The sequence below is a fragment of the Littorina saxatilis genome, linkage group LG2, assembly GCF_037325665.1.
Source record: "Littorina saxatilis isolate snail1 linkage group LG2, US_GU_Lsax_2.0, whole genome shotgun sequence".
In the NCBI taxonomy this organism is placed as follows: domain Eukaryota; kingdom Metazoa; phylum Mollusca; class Gastropoda; order Littorinimorpha; family Littorinidae; genus Littorina; species Littorina saxatilis.
In genome coordinates, this window is record NC_090246.1 from 84,503,601 (window position 1) to 84,520,047 (window position 16,447).

The 16,447-nt window shown below is 40.9% G+C and overlaps 1 protein-coding gene and 1 long non-coding RNA gene across 3 annotated transcripts in view; one reads left to right on the forward strand and one right to left on the reverse strand.

Annotated features, from left to right (window-relative positions):
• Positions 1-16,447, forward strand: part of LOC138959964 (DNA ligase 1-like) — an 87,000-nt gene that overhangs the window by 59,918 nt on the left and 10,635 nt on the right. For both annotated transcript variants that reach the window (XM_070331665.1, XM_070331666.1), the window contains exons 13-21: positions 995-1,096; positions 1,544-1,712; positions 2,556-2,655; positions 3,084-3,169; positions 3,754-3,869; positions 5,289-5,495; positions 5,763-5,979; positions 8,873-8,955; positions 9,646-9,798. In XM_070331665.1, the coding sequence (XP_070187766.1) occupies positions 995-1,096; positions 1,544-1,712; positions 2,556-2,655; positions 3,084-3,169; positions 3,754-3,869; positions 5,289-5,495; positions 5,763-5,979; positions 8,873-8,955; positions 9,646-9,798 (1,233 nt within the window). The remainder of the gene's footprint in view (positions 1-994; positions 1,097-1,543; positions 1,713-2,555; positions 2,656-3,083; positions 3,170-3,753; positions 3,870-5,288; positions 5,496-5,762; positions 5,980-8,872; positions 8,956-9,645; positions 9,799-16,447) is intronic.
• LOC138959958 (uncharacterized) lies at positions 10,443-15,151 on the reverse strand. Its single transcript, XR_011453849.1, has 2 exons — positions 13,683-15,151; positions 10,443-12,002 (listed from the first exon to the last, which is right to left on the reverse strand). It is a non-coding gene; the product is annotated as an uncharacterized lncRNA (long non-coding RNA).

The following is a 16,447-nucleotide window of genomic DNA, read 5'->3' on the forward strand; positions in this document are numbered from 1 at the left end:
AAATCCTCCCCATCCTTCTCATTTCCCAAGTTGAGAAAGTTATGACTATCATGTCAGTGTGTTTGTGTGAGATAATGAAGAACAAACTGCATGAGTCACAGGGGCTAACAGTGCTAATTGGTTGGGATAATTAATTATGCCATCCCTCTGGGACATGATTTGTCTTGCCAGAACGTCCAGACTTTGAAATCAGTGGAAACTTGAGATGCCCTTGTCTCAAGATTGCAGGCGAAATTCATTGGGTCTGGCATTTTGATTAAATTTGTGAATATTGTGGAATTATTAATGGGATCAGTTTCTTGTAATTTGTGTGGGGTTTGTCTCTTGCAATGTTTAAGTCCCTGCTTTTTGTTGTGAAGGAAGGAATTGAATTTTGCGTTCTTTGTTTTTTGCCAGTAATGTATGACAAGTTTGTTCTGTTGCTGCCAAGGGGCTGTGAAATGTTCTTTGTTTTTTTTGCCAGTAATGCATGACAAGTTTGTTCTGTTGCTGCCAAGGGGCTGTGAAATGTTCTTTGTTTTTTGCCAGTAATGCATGACAAGTTTGTTCTGTTGCTGCCAAGGGGCTGTGAAATGTTCTTTGTTTTTTGCCAGTAATGCATGACAAGTTTGTTCTGTTGCTGCCAAGGGGCTGTGAAATGTTCTTGGGGGTTTTACTAACCAACTACTTTGGCTTTGCTTATGAACTTCGTGCTTTTTAATGTGAGCAATTGATAGAATCAGTTTTAAGGGACTTGGCAATAAAACTTGTGAGTTGCTGACCGAATCAAGTGCTGTTAATTTCTTTGAGGCTTATTTAAGTTAACCGTTTTAAAAATTGGACGCAAATTTTGTGATTATTTCTGTGAGAGGTTGATGAGATCCAATTTTATTATTACAGTGGAACCCCCCTTTTAAGACTTCCAAAAATCTGAGAAAATCAGGTCTTAAAATGGAGGGAGTCTTAATATGGGGGTTCCACTGAATTATTCCAAGTTTTGATTGTTTGGTTACAGAATTCTCGTAGCAACCAGAAAATGATGTTTGCACCACCAAAGCTCACGGTCGCTGGAGTGTTTTCCAAACTGAAGGAGATTGCAGAAATGACAGGCAACGCTGTGAGTAACGTTTAGGCATAAGATTACTGATTTATGTCATGGTTTGATTTGAACCATCATTGTAGAAATCTTACACATGTTGGTAATTAGATGTAGTGACTTGTTTTTTTCCCTTCTCTATTCACAAGCAATAGATTGTGTGCAGAAGTGTGATATATTTTTCTTTTGGGTTTTGACTTTTACAGAAAAGTATTGATTGATATTTCTTGGCTTGATAATATTTTAATGGCTACTGTTCTGTAAAAGGGCAACAAAAATATTTTTAAAAAAATGAAATAGATAAATAGCCTCAAGTCAAGAAAATATGTACACATCAATAAACACATAACCCAAACCACACATGACAAGAAGATATACCAATACTATTCGCAGCTGTGCTCCGTCTTTTTAGGATTTATGTTTGATTTCACACTTGTCAACAATGTCAAATCTTCCAATCTTCTGCAGGTGATGTTGAAGAAGACGGAGAAGATCAAGGGAATGTTCGTGGCGTGTCGCCAGTCAGAAGCTCGTTACCTCATTCGTTCGCTGAGCGGGAAACTTCGCATCGGTCTGGCTGAGCAGTCGGTCCTTACCGCTCTGGGCAACGCTGCCTACCTCACTCCTCCTGGCCAAGGTAAGCAGAGCTGCCAATGGCTACGCTTTCAGCATAGTATGCTACGTTTAAGGAGCAATCGGTACGCCACGCTAAAGATTGCTACGCTTAAACAAATAATCTGAAGGTTGCAACAGTTCACTCTTTTTGTGAGTCCTGGTACTCATTTCTGCTTCCTACTCCGTGTAGCGGTCACAAAATGGGTCTTAAAACATTCTCTACACTGAAAAGTGGCACTGCATTTTATGTTCATGCATTGTCATCAAACTTTATTAAGAATGTCTATTTATGTGCAAGTCGGCATAATTGCGAATGTGTGAATACATTTTAAAAAAATGCTACACTCAAACACCATTTGCAACACTGAAAATTCCACACACAAAATCGCAATTGGTACGCTTGAGGCTTCACAAGGGGTGGTAGGTCTGGGTATGGTAGAAATTGCTGGGATGCTAATTTCATTGTTGATTTCCGGTTAGGGGAAAAGTGTTTTTTTAAATTCTGAACTCGTAGGCACAGCACAGTATTTCAAAATTTCAGCTGCGTACGTTCCAGTTTTTGGGCTCCGAGGGTTTCAACTCAAATTTCAGGGTTGGACATGATGTAGCCCTAGCATTCCTGGAAATGTTTGTGTGTTTATGGCACGACTTGGAGTTGTTTAATGTTGCAGTTTGACATGGTTGTGTGCAAAGAGTGTGATTATTATTTTGAAGTCTCGAGTCTTCGAAGAAAACATTTTTTGTTTCTTCTTTTGTAGTTCATTACTTTTTTGTAGTTCACTGGCTGAATTAATTGTTAACTTTTAGAGTAAGCTTTTATTGGTTGAAGTACTTCAACACCCCTCCACTGTGTCTGATTTTTCAGAGTTTCCACCAGAAGTTGTTGATGCCAGCAAAGGAATGGGAGCAGACGCTGCCAAGAAGAAAATGGAAGAAGCATCCATGATCATCAAGACTACTTACTGGTCAGTTTTCCTTTCTTGAATTCATTTGAATGTTAACAGTTATAGAGCCAGGCAATCCAAATCTCTGCACACAAAAAAACACACACACACAAAAATACACGCAAAAAATGATAGTTTAACCCAGGTGAGAGGGACAAAATAGTGCTTCTCTTTACATGCACAAGACATCTTTCACATTTACAATGCCAAAATGCTTCCGCCAGGGAACCCACGCGGCCCCCTAGACCCCCGGCTTTATTTATTTCCTTGAAACGCATTCTTCCTTGAATCAATTGCCTGAGAGCTCAGTGTTCTTATTAATGTTCATAATGGTAGCTTTGGTCTACCTCACGATTTTGTTCATTTTTATACCTAAATGCCTCGGAGTCTATTCATGTATTGTAAATTGTGTGACAAATTTATTCAATGAAATGGTGGGTATGTTTCAGCGAGTTGCCTAGTTACGACTCCATCATCAGCACTTTGCTGGAGCACGGACTGGAGGACTTGCCCAAACACTGCAAGCTGACGCCTGGTGAGGACTTGTTTGGAACGCATGTTACAGTGAAACTTCCCTTCTAAGACCTACACAAATCTGAGAAAATCAAGGAGGGAGTCTTAAATTGGGGGTCATTTTACAGAGGTTACGTATAAACAGAAAGTCTGAGAAAACAAGATCTTACAAGAGAGGGAGTCTTCAATAGAGGGGTTTAAAAGGGGCGGTTCTACTGTACATGGGTGCATGTGGCTGTGCCGCCAAAATAATTACAATTCTGTCAGGCAGTGTGCTGGACCAAAGTCAATGTCTGAACCAAGGAAGAATAATGATTGACCCATGGCATTGGCAACTCTAATAAAAATTCAGAGAGATTTTGCATACCTCACATGATGGTCACATAATTATGTTCTTTTATAATGCCATTTACTTTTGAGTGCCCTACTGTATACTACTTTTGGGGGGAAAAGGAAGGCAAACATAGAAAATTCAAAAACCATGTCCACTTACGAGAGGGAAGGTTTGCAGTTTAGTGGAAATTCACTGTCTTTTTCCTTTTTGGCTTTGAGATATAATCTATTTTTTCATGAATTTTTGGAATTTGTTTACGTTTTATTCCACAGGTATTCCATTGAAGCCGATGCTGGCCCACCCAACCAAAGGTGTGAGTGAGGTGCTGCGGAGGTTTGAAAACATGGAGTTCACCTGCGAATACAAGTATGATGGGGAGCGCGCACAGGTAAATCCCTTCATTTCAAAGCTGTTACAGTAAAACCTGCGAGCAAAGGACGCTCTTGGGGAGCCTTGCCACTGTCCTTTGTAGCAAGGTGTCCTTTCTTATGAATATGAATGCGCCAACATTTTTTTTGAGAAAAAAAAACACCCAACAGTCACTGATTCTTTTTTGCCACAGTGATTATTAAAACTCAAAGTTTTGAAGCCCTCAATTGTTTTTTGTGTGTTTTTTTTCAAAGAAAAGGAGAGAGAGAGACAGAGAGAGAGGTGCAATCGGTTTCTTATCTGAAGCAATGGGCCATTCACTGGAAGATTCTTTGATTGAGCTGTTGAAAACCACTCGAAGAGTTCTTCGTTCAACTCATCATAGGTTGTTTTTCTTCTCTTAACACATTTTGCCGTCGATCTGGCACCGGAGTCCCACTGACTGAGAATTTGTGTTCGATCAGCTTTTATGTTGGAAATTTGAGTTTTTCCGCAATTCAGCTCATCAGCAACTTTTCGAACGGTCTTTATGACATCGACTCTCTCTTCTAAAGTCAAACATTTTCGTTTTGGCATGATGAGACGAAGACGAAGAATGAGACGAAGATGCATCACACTCACAGTACAGAAAATAGAAACCCGAAATGTTTGTGAGTTCACGGCATCCAAGTGCTGTCATTGGCTTACAAAATAAGCTTCTCGCGCGTTCACATCGCCAGCGAGATTGTATTTGCAGAACCAAGATGGCGGACCAGCGTCTGCTAAAAGCTGTCTGCTTCAAGGGTTTGTCCGTTGTTGACAAGTAACGAACCCAATCGGGACCAAAAAAGGGTGTCCGCGTCCGCGCCTTTGAGGTGTTCGCTCTTTTAAGGTGTTTTTGAGAGTAAAATACATCCGTCCTCACTTGAACTGTCCGTTATGCAAAGGTGTCCGCCGAAATAAGGGTCCGCTAGATGCAGGTTTTACTGTAGTTCAAAGCTGTGCAGTCTCAGTATATTATGAGCACTCCCATTAAGGACCATTGATGATAACCATTTCAGATTTTTTGTCTTTCCCAGATGTCGTAAAGTTTTGGTTGAGTGTCAGGTCAAATATTACAGCAGCCAGACTTGGCAGCATCTTATTCGCTGTTGTTTCAGAAGTGTGAACAGGTCTTGTTTGTAGGTTTTGAGTTTTATTTTGGGTGAGATAATCAATTTCTTCATCTGTTTGTGCCTTTGCCATTTGGGCGTAAATGCATATGTGACTGAGAAGCAAAGGGAAGTAAGCGCTCTAAATGCATACAACATGTGCAATAGAGTAAGCGACAGTTCTGTGGAACCAGTCTCCTGGCACCTGAGAGTTAACAAGCTTTTAACTCTGACACATGAGGAACAGTCAAAATTCTGTCTCTGAGGTTAGTGCTTTGATCTGAATATTTTGTCCGTTTTGTTTTCAGATCCATTTGTTGGACGGTGGACAGATTCACATCTACAGTCGTAACTCTGAAGACAACACGTCAAAATACCCAGACATCATTCGCCGAATGCCCAAAGCTGTGGGCAGTGACGTCAAGTCCTGTGTGATTGATACGGAAGCGGTGGCGTGGGACTGTGAAAGGAAACAGATTCTGCCCTTCCAGGTTCTCAGCACAAGGAAGAGAAAGGTTGGCTGTGTTTTTGTGTGTTTGTGTGTGTGCGTGCGTGCGTGTGTGTGTCTGCTCGTGTGTGTGTGTGTGTGTGTGTGTGTGTGTGTGTGTGAACATAAATCTGACATATGACACAGCGCAGTCTCAGGGAACAATGTCTGTCTCGATCTGAGTAAAATGTCATATTTTGGTCAATAATACTAATGACGTATATCGTAAATCACAGTTAAGTTTGCCAGCCGAAGACTGTGGTTGAATAATTTACCGCGATGCATTGTGTCACAGGACGCAGATGAGAGTCAGATCAAGGTACAGGTGTGTGTCTACGCCTTTGACCTGCTGTACCTGAACGGAGAGTCGCTGGTGCAGAAACCGTTCCGCTTGAGGCGGCAGCTGCTGCGGGATCTCTTCACAGAGGTGGAGGGGGAGTTTCTCTTCGCCACGTCCATGATCTCCTCCAACACTGAGGAGATTGATAAATTTCTTGATGAGTCTATCAAAGGTAATAGGCCATGTTTGCAAATGTCTTCTTCTGTGTTCATGTGCTGAAACTCCCACATACACATGTTTTTTGCACGAGTGGGTTCTTACGTGTATGACCGTTTTTAGGCAGCCATACGCCGCATTTGGTTGATATTGGAAATAACTCTGTCAACTTTATATGGGTTGTGAACGAGTGAATGCTCTTGTTTTTTTATTGAGTCAAACTTTCCCACATGACAATATTGTCCAGTCACTAGCAAAGGGTGTGTCACATAGACAAGGAGCACATGTTAAAGGCACAGTAAGCCTCCCGTAAACCATCACAGATACGGTCAGGCTTTTACACACAGTACAGACACCCTTTCATTTAAACACTCACCGATTGAGAACATCCTAGGTGCCCTCCGTAAAGAGCGAACAATTTTCAAAGAATGTATTTTTGCGTGGTTTATCTTACCCCTGAGCCATCGTGAACCCGTGTGATCCAGTTTCCCTTTTTCACAATGTAGTCGTCAGTTAGTCATTTGAATGCGACTCGATGTGAGCTTAAACACAGTAGCACGTTTTTATGCACGAAACAAACGGCTGTGGTTCACAAGAACTCTAGCGATGGCTTTTGACTGTTGAGAGGAACGGCGATATGTACTGATAAACTGTCGTCTGCTACGACCCTTGCGTGACCCTGCTTCCGGGCTTTTCTGAATGAGACCCGAAGGGAAGTAACTCATTTTTGACAATCTGCAAAATTAATTCTTTAAAAATTGCTCGCTCTTTACGTAAGGTACCTAGGATGTTCCCGTTTGGTGAGCGTTCAAATGGAAGGGTGTTTGTACTGTGTGTAAAAGCCTGACAGTATCTGTGATGGTTTACGGGAGGCTTACTGTCCGGGTGTGATTTCCGGTAAGTTGAATAGTCATAACAGCCGTCCAGCACCAAAACGAGGCGCCATTGTTGTTAAAGGCTAAGTCCACAAAAATAAATTCTTTGAAAATTTCTCACGCTCAACAGAAAGCAGCCAGGATGTTCCCGTTCGGTGAGCGTTCAAATGGAAGTATGCTTGTACTGTATGTAGACGCTCGGGGAGCTCTGTGATGGTTTACGGGAGGCTTACTGTGCCTTTAAAAGATTGCCTTAATAAAAACAAGGGTATTCACTCTTTTACAAACCATACAAACTCAACAGAGTTATTTCCGGAGTTCGTCAAATGAATGCCTCCTTTTGCTCTTTTGTTTCATTGGCTCTTCCTTACCCATCCCCCATGTAATGTGCCTTTTGTTTCATTGGCTCTTCCTTACCCATCCCCCATGTAATGTGCCTTTTGTTTCATTGGCTCTTCCTTACCCATCCCCCATGTAATGTGCCTTTTGTTTCATTGGCTCTTCCTTGCCCATCCCCCATGTAATGTGCCTTTTGTTTCATTGGCTCTTCCTTACCCATCCCCCATGTAATGTGCCTTTTGTTTCATTGGCTCTTCCTTGCCCATCCCCCATGTAATGTGCCTTTTGTTTCATTGGCTCTTCCTTACCCATCCCCCATGTAATGTGCCTTTTGTTTCATTGGCTCTTCCTTGCCCATCCCCCTTGTAATGTGCCTTTTGTTTCATTGGCTCTTCCTTACCCATCCCCCTTGTAATGTGCCTTTTGTTTCATTGGCTCTTCCTTGCCCATCCCCCATGTAATGTGCCTTTTGTTTCATTGGCTCTTCCTTACCCATCTCCCATGTAATGTGCCTTTTGTTTCATTGGCTCTTCCTTACCCATCCCCCATGTAATGTGCCTTTTGTTTCATTGGCTCTTCCTTACCCATCTCCCATGTAATGTGCCTTTTGTTTCATTGGCTCTTCCTTACCCATCCCCCTTGTAATGTGCCTTTTGTTTCATTGGCTCTTCCTTACCCATCTCCCATGTAATGTGCCTTTTGTTTCATTGGCTCTTCCTTACCCATCCCCCTTGTAATGTGCCTTTTGTTTCATTGGCTCTTCCTTACCCATCTCCCATGTAATGTGCCTTTTGTTTCATTGGCTCTTCCTTACCCATCTCCCTTGTAATGTGCCTTTTGTTTCATTGGCTCTTCCTTACCCATCTCCCATGTAATGTGCCTTTTGTTTCATTGGCTCTTCCTTACCCATCCCCCTTGTAATGTGCCTTTTGTTTCATTGGCTCTTCCTTACCCATCTCCCATGTAATGTGCCTTTTGTTTCATTGGCTCTTCCTTACCCATCTCCCATGTAATGTGCCTTTTGTTTCATTGGCTCTTCCTTACCCATCCCCCTTGTAATGTGCCTTTTGTTTCATTGGCTCTTCCTTACCCATCTCCCATGTAATGTGCCTTTTGTTTCATTGGCTCTTCCTTACCCATCCCCCTTGTAATGTGCCTTTTGTTTCATTGGCTCTTCCATACCCATCCCCCATGTAATGTGCCTTTTGTTTCATTGGCTCTTCCTTACCCATCTCCCATGTAATGTGCCTTTTGTTTCATTGGCTCTTCCTTACCCATCCCCCATGTAATGTGCCTTTTGTTTCATTGGCTCTTCCTTACCCATCCCCCATGTAATGTGCCTTTTGTTTCATTGGCTCTTCTTTACCCATCCCCCATGTAATGTGCCTTTTGTTTCATTGGCTCTTCCTTACCCATCCCCCATGTAATGTGCCTTTTGTTTCATTGGCTCTTCCTTACCCATCCCCCATGTAATGTGCCTTTTGTTTAAATTGATCTTTTAGGTACACATACACAAACACAGAAAATGTGAAAGTAGCCCAGTGGTTATACATGTTTATAATTTCAAAGCTGTCTTGTACACAACAGAAAGGTTGCAAATCACAAAAAAGGGAAAACACTGGTCAGATTTGTATTTTGTGTCTATCGTTTTGAATGACTATGAATTGACATGTACATTGTTCATTTTGTTGACAGGCAACTGTGAAGGTTTGATGGTCAAGACCCTTGATGTGGATGCAACGTATGAAATTGCCAAGAGATCTCACAACTGGCTCAAGGTAAGGGAATGGAGGACTCTTCACATGTGTCTTGTTTTGTGTACAGTATTTTTTCAGATTCGCAGATAGGAGCCATGCATTTTTGTTCCCAGTTTGATTGGTAGTGTTTTTGTCAAGGGGTGTGAGTGTTAGTATCAGACGCCTTTCTTGTAGAGTGCAGATATTTAATTTGGAATACAATTTAATGAACTAATTGGAGAATTAATTTCACTTTTCCCTGACTCTGCTTTTGAGCCACACAAAGTGATTTTGTGCACTCCTCTTTGTATGATAAACTTAGTTTGTTGAGAGTGGATAAGGAGCACCTGATAGTTTTCCCCCCTTTGTTTGCCACTTTTCAAATCTTCAAGTAGTTATTTGTTATGAATATTGTTTAAGCAGAGTCTCACCAGGTGATGTTTGTGTGTGTGTGTTGTAGCTGAAGAAGGACTATTATAGTTGATATGTTGGGAATATTGTTGAAACAGAATCTAACCAGGCGAGTGTTGTGTGTGTGTGTGCGTGCGTATGCATGCGTGTCAGTCTTGAGTTCTTTTGATGCTTTTAGTTTTACTTCGGATGTTTTCATGTTTTTGTTGTTTTCATGTTTGGTTGTTTAAGAGCAGACAAACCACTCTTTTCCATACATTGTTTAATTGTATGGGCGATACATTATAAGATGTCTTATGTGTGTGTGTGTGTGTGTTGTAGCTGAAGAAGGACTATGTGGATGGAGTAGGAGACACACTGGACGTGGTGGTCATCGGAGGTTTCTCAGGTACCGGCAAGCGTACGGGGAAGTACGGGGGATTCCTGCTGGCTTGCTACGACGAGGAGAATGAGGAGTTCCAGTCTATATGCAAGGTAAGACGTAGTAAGTGGTAGATAAAGGCTGGGGAGGTCTCAGGTTTTCCAAGGAAAGCGACTGTTTTCTCAAGAGAGAGAAAATGTAGGCGTGAGAGAATTCTTTGAAGAAAATAATCAAGTAGCAATCTTTCTGAGTCTGAATGTTCAGTGTTAGAATGACTTTCTGTGTTGCTTTATGTACCGGAAGAATTGCCTTAAAAATTCAAAACATAAACGAGTACTCACCTGAGTCGAAGTTTGTGTAGAATTCCACGATGTAGTTTACAGGAACGGAGGGATATGTGAGATGCGCACACCGCCGGAAACACGCCATTTTTCACAGCTCAGGTCATCTGATATAACCATATCAGATGATCTGACTTATCTTTAAGCAACCAAAAATGTTTTAGTTGCATTTACATTTGATAAATTATCTTATTTCCTTTAATGGGGAGGGTGAAACTGAAGGGCGGGCACATATCCCTCCGTTCCTGTAAACTACATCGTGGAATTCTACACAAACTTCGACTCAGGTGAGTACTCGTTTATGTTTTGAATTCCACTTCTCGTAGTTTACCGAAACTACGTGATTTGTGAGATTTTAAAGTTGGTTGATTAAAGATTATAATTCAAACAAAGGAATAATCGAAGTCACACTAAAGTTAAATATCAAACATTTATTCTCAAAGGACAACATGAGAATAGTGAACACCTGTCTTGGCTTTTGCACCAAACATACATTGTTTGAAAACAACCATGTATTACAAAAATAAGTGATGCATTTATTTTCCATTCATAATGGGAATTGCAATTTCTTCATAACCAAAGAAACAATAAACACTGCAACACATTTGAAAACAATGGATCAATTGTCCACAAAACCATTTGCATTTTCTTTTACATGGAGACAGGGAGATAATTGTCTCTAGATCTCCATTTGTTAGCTCCCTTGTCTTGAATTTTAACCTTTCCCAATGCAAATTATCAGAATGTAATCAAACTTAGATTACTGAGCTGGAAGTTTTTTATTTTCCAACTTTCGCATAATAGTTTAAGATAGTGTTTGATTTATCTTTACTTTCCAGTGGTTTGTTATAGAACTTTTTGAAAGTGGATACATTTGACCAGCCTGCCACTTTCAAAATATCTTCAACAGCAACACCCGACTTGAACATTGCTGAAGATAATGCGCCCCGAAAGCTGTGGGGTGCAAAATTTGTAATTCCTGCGCGTATGAGGACAGTTTTTAGCCACCTAGCTATGGTGTCTTTCGCAGCTGGCCCATGTGGCTGTTGGTAACACAAAAGTAACTGGTCAGTCTCATCACTCTCACATCTGAATTCTACAGTACTATTAATGTACTGTCGAAGACAAGTCACCACACACAAAGTTTTGTCTTCTGTATAAAACGGTAACTGCAAAGGTTTTGGATGAAAGCCAGGTCTAGACTGCTTCAACTTTTCAGTTATGTAAATTGTACATCCATCATCATGAAAACAAATATTTCTCAACCTGATCAAATGAATTGTCTGCACTCTGTGGGCAGTAATTAACAACAACAAGGAACACAATTTTAAAGTCAAATCCTTCAATGAAAGTTCAGAATTTTCACCCATGTTTCTGAAAAACTGCAAAACTTTGTCTACATCCCAAGTTTCATTGTATCTTGGTTGTGGTGTACGCAGTTCAAAGATTCCCTTTAGAAATCGAATTACTAAAGGGTGACATCCTACTGTTTTATTGTCTGGTAGAATAACCACTGCAGATAGTGCACTCCTTGCAGTGTTTATAGCACTGTATCCTAAGCCATCTTCATACAGCTTAGTCAAGAACTGTAACACCTCATCTATAGTCGGACGAAGGGGATCACACTGGCACTGCACACAAAACTTGCTCCATCTGCTGAGGTAGGAGGCATACTGCTGTCTGGTTGAAGGTCGCCACGATGCCCAGATAACTTGGAAAGTCTCACCTTGAACTCCTCTTGCTTCAAGGGATTTCCTGATAAGCAACAAGCCAGAAGTTGCAGAGTCCTGTGGAGCGGATGCACATCTTGCGTATGTGGTAGATGAATGGTAAGCTTTCCCTTTGGAAGAAGAACAGGCTCTTGTGTCAGCATTTTCAACATCTGGGGGTACTATACTGCCGTAGGTCACTTTGGAACGATCAAGATTCCTTCCGCTCTGTCGCGCTGCCATTTGTTGAGCACTTTCTGCAGCAAGCTGAAAGGCGGAAAGGCATATATTAACCATTTTGACCAATCTTGGATAAAGGCATCAATGGCCAAGGCTTCTGGGTCTGGTATCCAGGACACGAATGGTTTCATCTGAAAATTTAATCGTGATGCAAATAGATCGATGTCTGGCTTCAGCAGACGATCTTTTAATTTGCAGAAAATATCATGATTCAATTTCCACTCAGTACGATCATTGAATTGTCTTGACAAAACGTCAGCTTCTGTATTCAGTATTCCTGGGATATGTGAAATTGATATCCAAATACCATTTTCCTTGCACCACATCCAAATTTGTTTTGCAACGTTATTGCAATCTGGAGAACGCGATCCTCCCATATTGGATATATAGGAGACTGCACATGTGTTGTCTGTCAAGACTTTTACATGTTTTCCTGTGATCATTTCTTTGAAACTTTTCAAAGCGTACAAAATTGCCATCATTTCTAGAACATTGATGTGCAAATTCATTTCTGTTTCGGACCATCGCCCTCCAGTCTTAATTTGACCACAAACAGCTCCCCAACCACCTGAACTTGCAGCATCCGTCTGGATTTCAACTTCAGGATTAGTTTTTTCAATGGGGAAAAAAGAGGAATCTAAATTTTCAATCCACCAGTCTAGTTCTTCTGTTGTCTTATCTGTCAAGCTTGTCAGCGATTCAAAATTTCCTGCAGAAAATTTTAACGATGTGGATTTCAGTCTGTCTAAACTCCTATAAAACAGTGGGCCCCACTGAACAGCTGGAAAAGTTGCTACCAACTGGCCTATAACTTGTGCCAGTTCTCTTATGGTCACCCTCTTCTTTCTTTTGAGTTCTGAACATGCGAGCACAACTTTTTGCTTTCTTTCCAGGGTTAAAGTAACTGTCATATCTTCAGAGTTTAAAAGAAACCCCAAGTACCTCAGTTTCTTGCAGGGTTTGAGGACTGATTTCTCTGTGTGGATAATAAATCCCAGTGAATCGAGTAATTTCACTGTCTTTGACACATTCTCTGCACACTCTTCAAAAGAATTACCTTGCAGATAACTATCATCAATAAAGGAAGTGGATAAATATCCCTGTGATCTGAGTGTGGCATAGACTGGTTTCATTAACTTTGTGAAATAACGAGGGCAGTTACTTAGTCCATTTGGGAAGCAGGTATACTGATAAAGTTTGTTTCTCCACATGAATTTGAGGTATTTCCTGCAATCTGCTTTTATTGGTACAGAGTAGTATGCATGTCTGAGATCCACTGAAGCCATGTAGCAGCCTCTTATCATCATTTGAGTTGCTGACGTAAGATTGTCCATCTTAAAGTGCTCATATTGTACTGAATCATTAAACTTTTTTAGATTCAAAATGAGACGGTAGGAGCCATCAGGTTTTGGGACCATGAAAACAGGGGAGATAATTTCATCTTCCTGATGCACCGATTTTTCAATAACTCCCAAGGATAACAGTTTTTCAATTTCCGAATCCATTTTTGTCCATAGATTTCCTTGTACTTGATTTTTCAAGTAAGAAAGATTTTCAGAATTTAAGTCAGAAACTCATCTATTGGAATATCAGCACCGCACACCATGTCAAGAATAAATGGGTCTGATGTTATTTCTTCCCATTTTTGAACAAACTTTTTTAGTCTACTGCTTCAAAAGGGCGGTTAGGTATTGTATCTTTACTTACAGATTTTGGCAGAGAAGGTAGTGGAGCTACTGCTGGCCTTGTTGCCACTCGGTTCTTCCGCTGCCGCGGTAGTTCATTCTGCCCCGTGCACGGTAAGGTCCTCTCCCTCTCATTCTGCCTCTTGGTGTCCAGGTTCTTCCTGCACCTCTTGGCCTCCAATTCCAATCGTTTTTTGCAAAGGGGTTGTTTTGTGGAAAAAACTTTTGACCTTTTACTCCACTTGACTGACTGAGACCCAGGCCCATTCTAGCTGTTGTATCAATGTTTGCACATGCAGCTTTCAGGTCATTGCCAAACAACATATCTGTGATTGGAACTTCAGCTGAACCAAGTTTTTTGTACTTTTTGTTCAGTTGAGCATTTGAAATTTTCCCCCTTCTGTCAATTGACAAATCATGGTTTGTTTTCTGTACAAGTGCAATAGAATCTGCTACACCTTTCATGAGTCCCCGAATTTCGGGTGATTCACTTTTCAGTATGGTTTTCCATATGTTTGTGAGTGCATAGGTCGCTGTACACAGCGCTTTCTGATACTGCTGTAGTTTCAAATCTGCACCTCTTGTTGCACGGTCAAGTATTGACCATATCTCCGGATTGACCTTTGGAACAACAACCTTCAAGTTTTTAGGTCTGGCATACTTGTTCATTTTTTCTTTCATTTTTTCTTCTGAAATTTGACCTTTTGCCATGGTCTCATCAACCAGCTTCGCGATACCTTCCGGTATTTCTGGTGCAAGCTTTTCAGCATTGTCGAACTCTTGTTCTATTTCTGCCATTTCAGTGTCAGAATTACTAGTGCCACAAGTTTGACCACAAGTTTCACCTTCGTTCACTCTGATCATCGATTCTATTTGATCATCATAATCTTCGAACGAATCAGATTCGTCTCCAGATTCTTGTGACTCTGCTTTTTGCTTTTGTCTTTGTGTCAACTTCGAACCATGATCATCAGGCGATTCGCCTTCGGTCTGGCCTTGGCCCTGACCTAGCAGCGCTAGGATACGTTCGTTTTGTTTTTTCATGTTATTCCAATCGCTGATTGGAATGGTCACTGCCTCTAACCGAGGTTTTTTCTTATTCTTTTTCTTCCCTTCTTTTTCGTTTGACACATGTTTGTCCTTTTGACTTGAACAAGGCAAGTCTAACAATTGATCCACTTCATCCGCGTGGATTTGGATTTCAGGCACTGATTCAGTGCTGTCCATTGTTCGAACAAATTCTAAGCATTTGCGACAACAAATAAGGAAAATACACTTACCGCAGGTTAAAACAAATGGTTAACCGAAGGAATAAATCAGTCAAGTTAGGAAAAAAGGATCCTAAAAGGAAGGATTAACCTGATAAAGTAAGACCGAATTTTGGAGAAGCTGCTATGGCGGCCGGAAGTCGTACGGGAATGGCGTGTTTCCGGCGGTGTGCGCATCTCACAAATCACGTAGTTTCGGTAAACTACGAGAAGTGGAATTGCTAAATTTTGTTTCCAGGCAGAACTTTTGTGCGCGCCTTCGTGTGCGAGGCTGGTACTACATATTGTTCATACGAAATGACAAACACAGGTTACAAGCGATAACGCGCAAAAGTACTGGTTTATTTATTTCACATCTGATATTAGATATCAGTAATGCATATAGTTAACAGTACTACGTATTGCGGTAAAAAACTTATGAACAGAAAGAAAAAGAGAAAAGAAAACAAATTATTAGACATGGCAAAAGTATTAAATGCATTAACAAAACACGAGAAGTAAAAACAAGAAAAATAAACAATCACAAGACAGGCGAAGACAAACAGACAAGAAAGTTACAAATACCAAACACTCGTTGGTTAGACGGTCCTTCAACAACAATAAAGAATTACGTTCCTTACGTTCAACAACACCATAAGCACTAAGAATACTCAAGAAACTTAGCATACATACGTTTTAAATCCAAAATGGCTACTTTCAGGAAAATACAAAAACGTTGACTCATCAGGCCAGGAATACAAAGCAAACTGTCATACCCAAAAAGTCTAACGACAACGTTCCTGCGTTAATCAAAGTCACAAACAAGATATTTACTCATCCACTTTCCCTCAATAACGTTACAAGAAATAAGCCCGTTTACAAACGATCACCACAGACCGCAAGCTTCTTTTACCTAAATTCTTTTAACGTAAGGCTGAAAAAGTCGGAGAAAACGTTTCACTTCGAACTTCGTTAACCACAGATTTAAACCTTGCAAAAACTTACTTAACAAGGTTTTAGCAGTGATCCCGCTCCTTGGGGTCACCACGCTACACATTCTATCTAGCCTTTAAGCAGTGATCCCGCTCCTTGGGACCACCACGCTACACACTCTAGCTAGCCGTTAGTAGTGATCCCGCTCCTTGGGACCACCACACTACACCTTCTAAAACGTAACTATGAACGCAAGTTATCATTATGAACATTAGCGACTTTCTAGCGTCTACAAAACATTGCTGTACGTTCACAACACTAGAACAGTTGAACACACAATAAAGAAACACTACAACAAGTCAGACTTTCAACTCACGTTATACATAAACAACTCACAAAGTCATTACAAAATGGCGACCAAAACACAACACAAACAAGTAACAACAAAATTACCTTATGCGCTGTGTGGGTTGACCAGCAGTACCAAAAACGTGTTGCCTCTCAAACGAAGGGCACAAAACGATTCACACTTGAGAAACAACTGTCTCCAAGAACATTACGTTGACGTTAAAACATAAGAAACACTCCGTTGGTTCACTTGTTAACC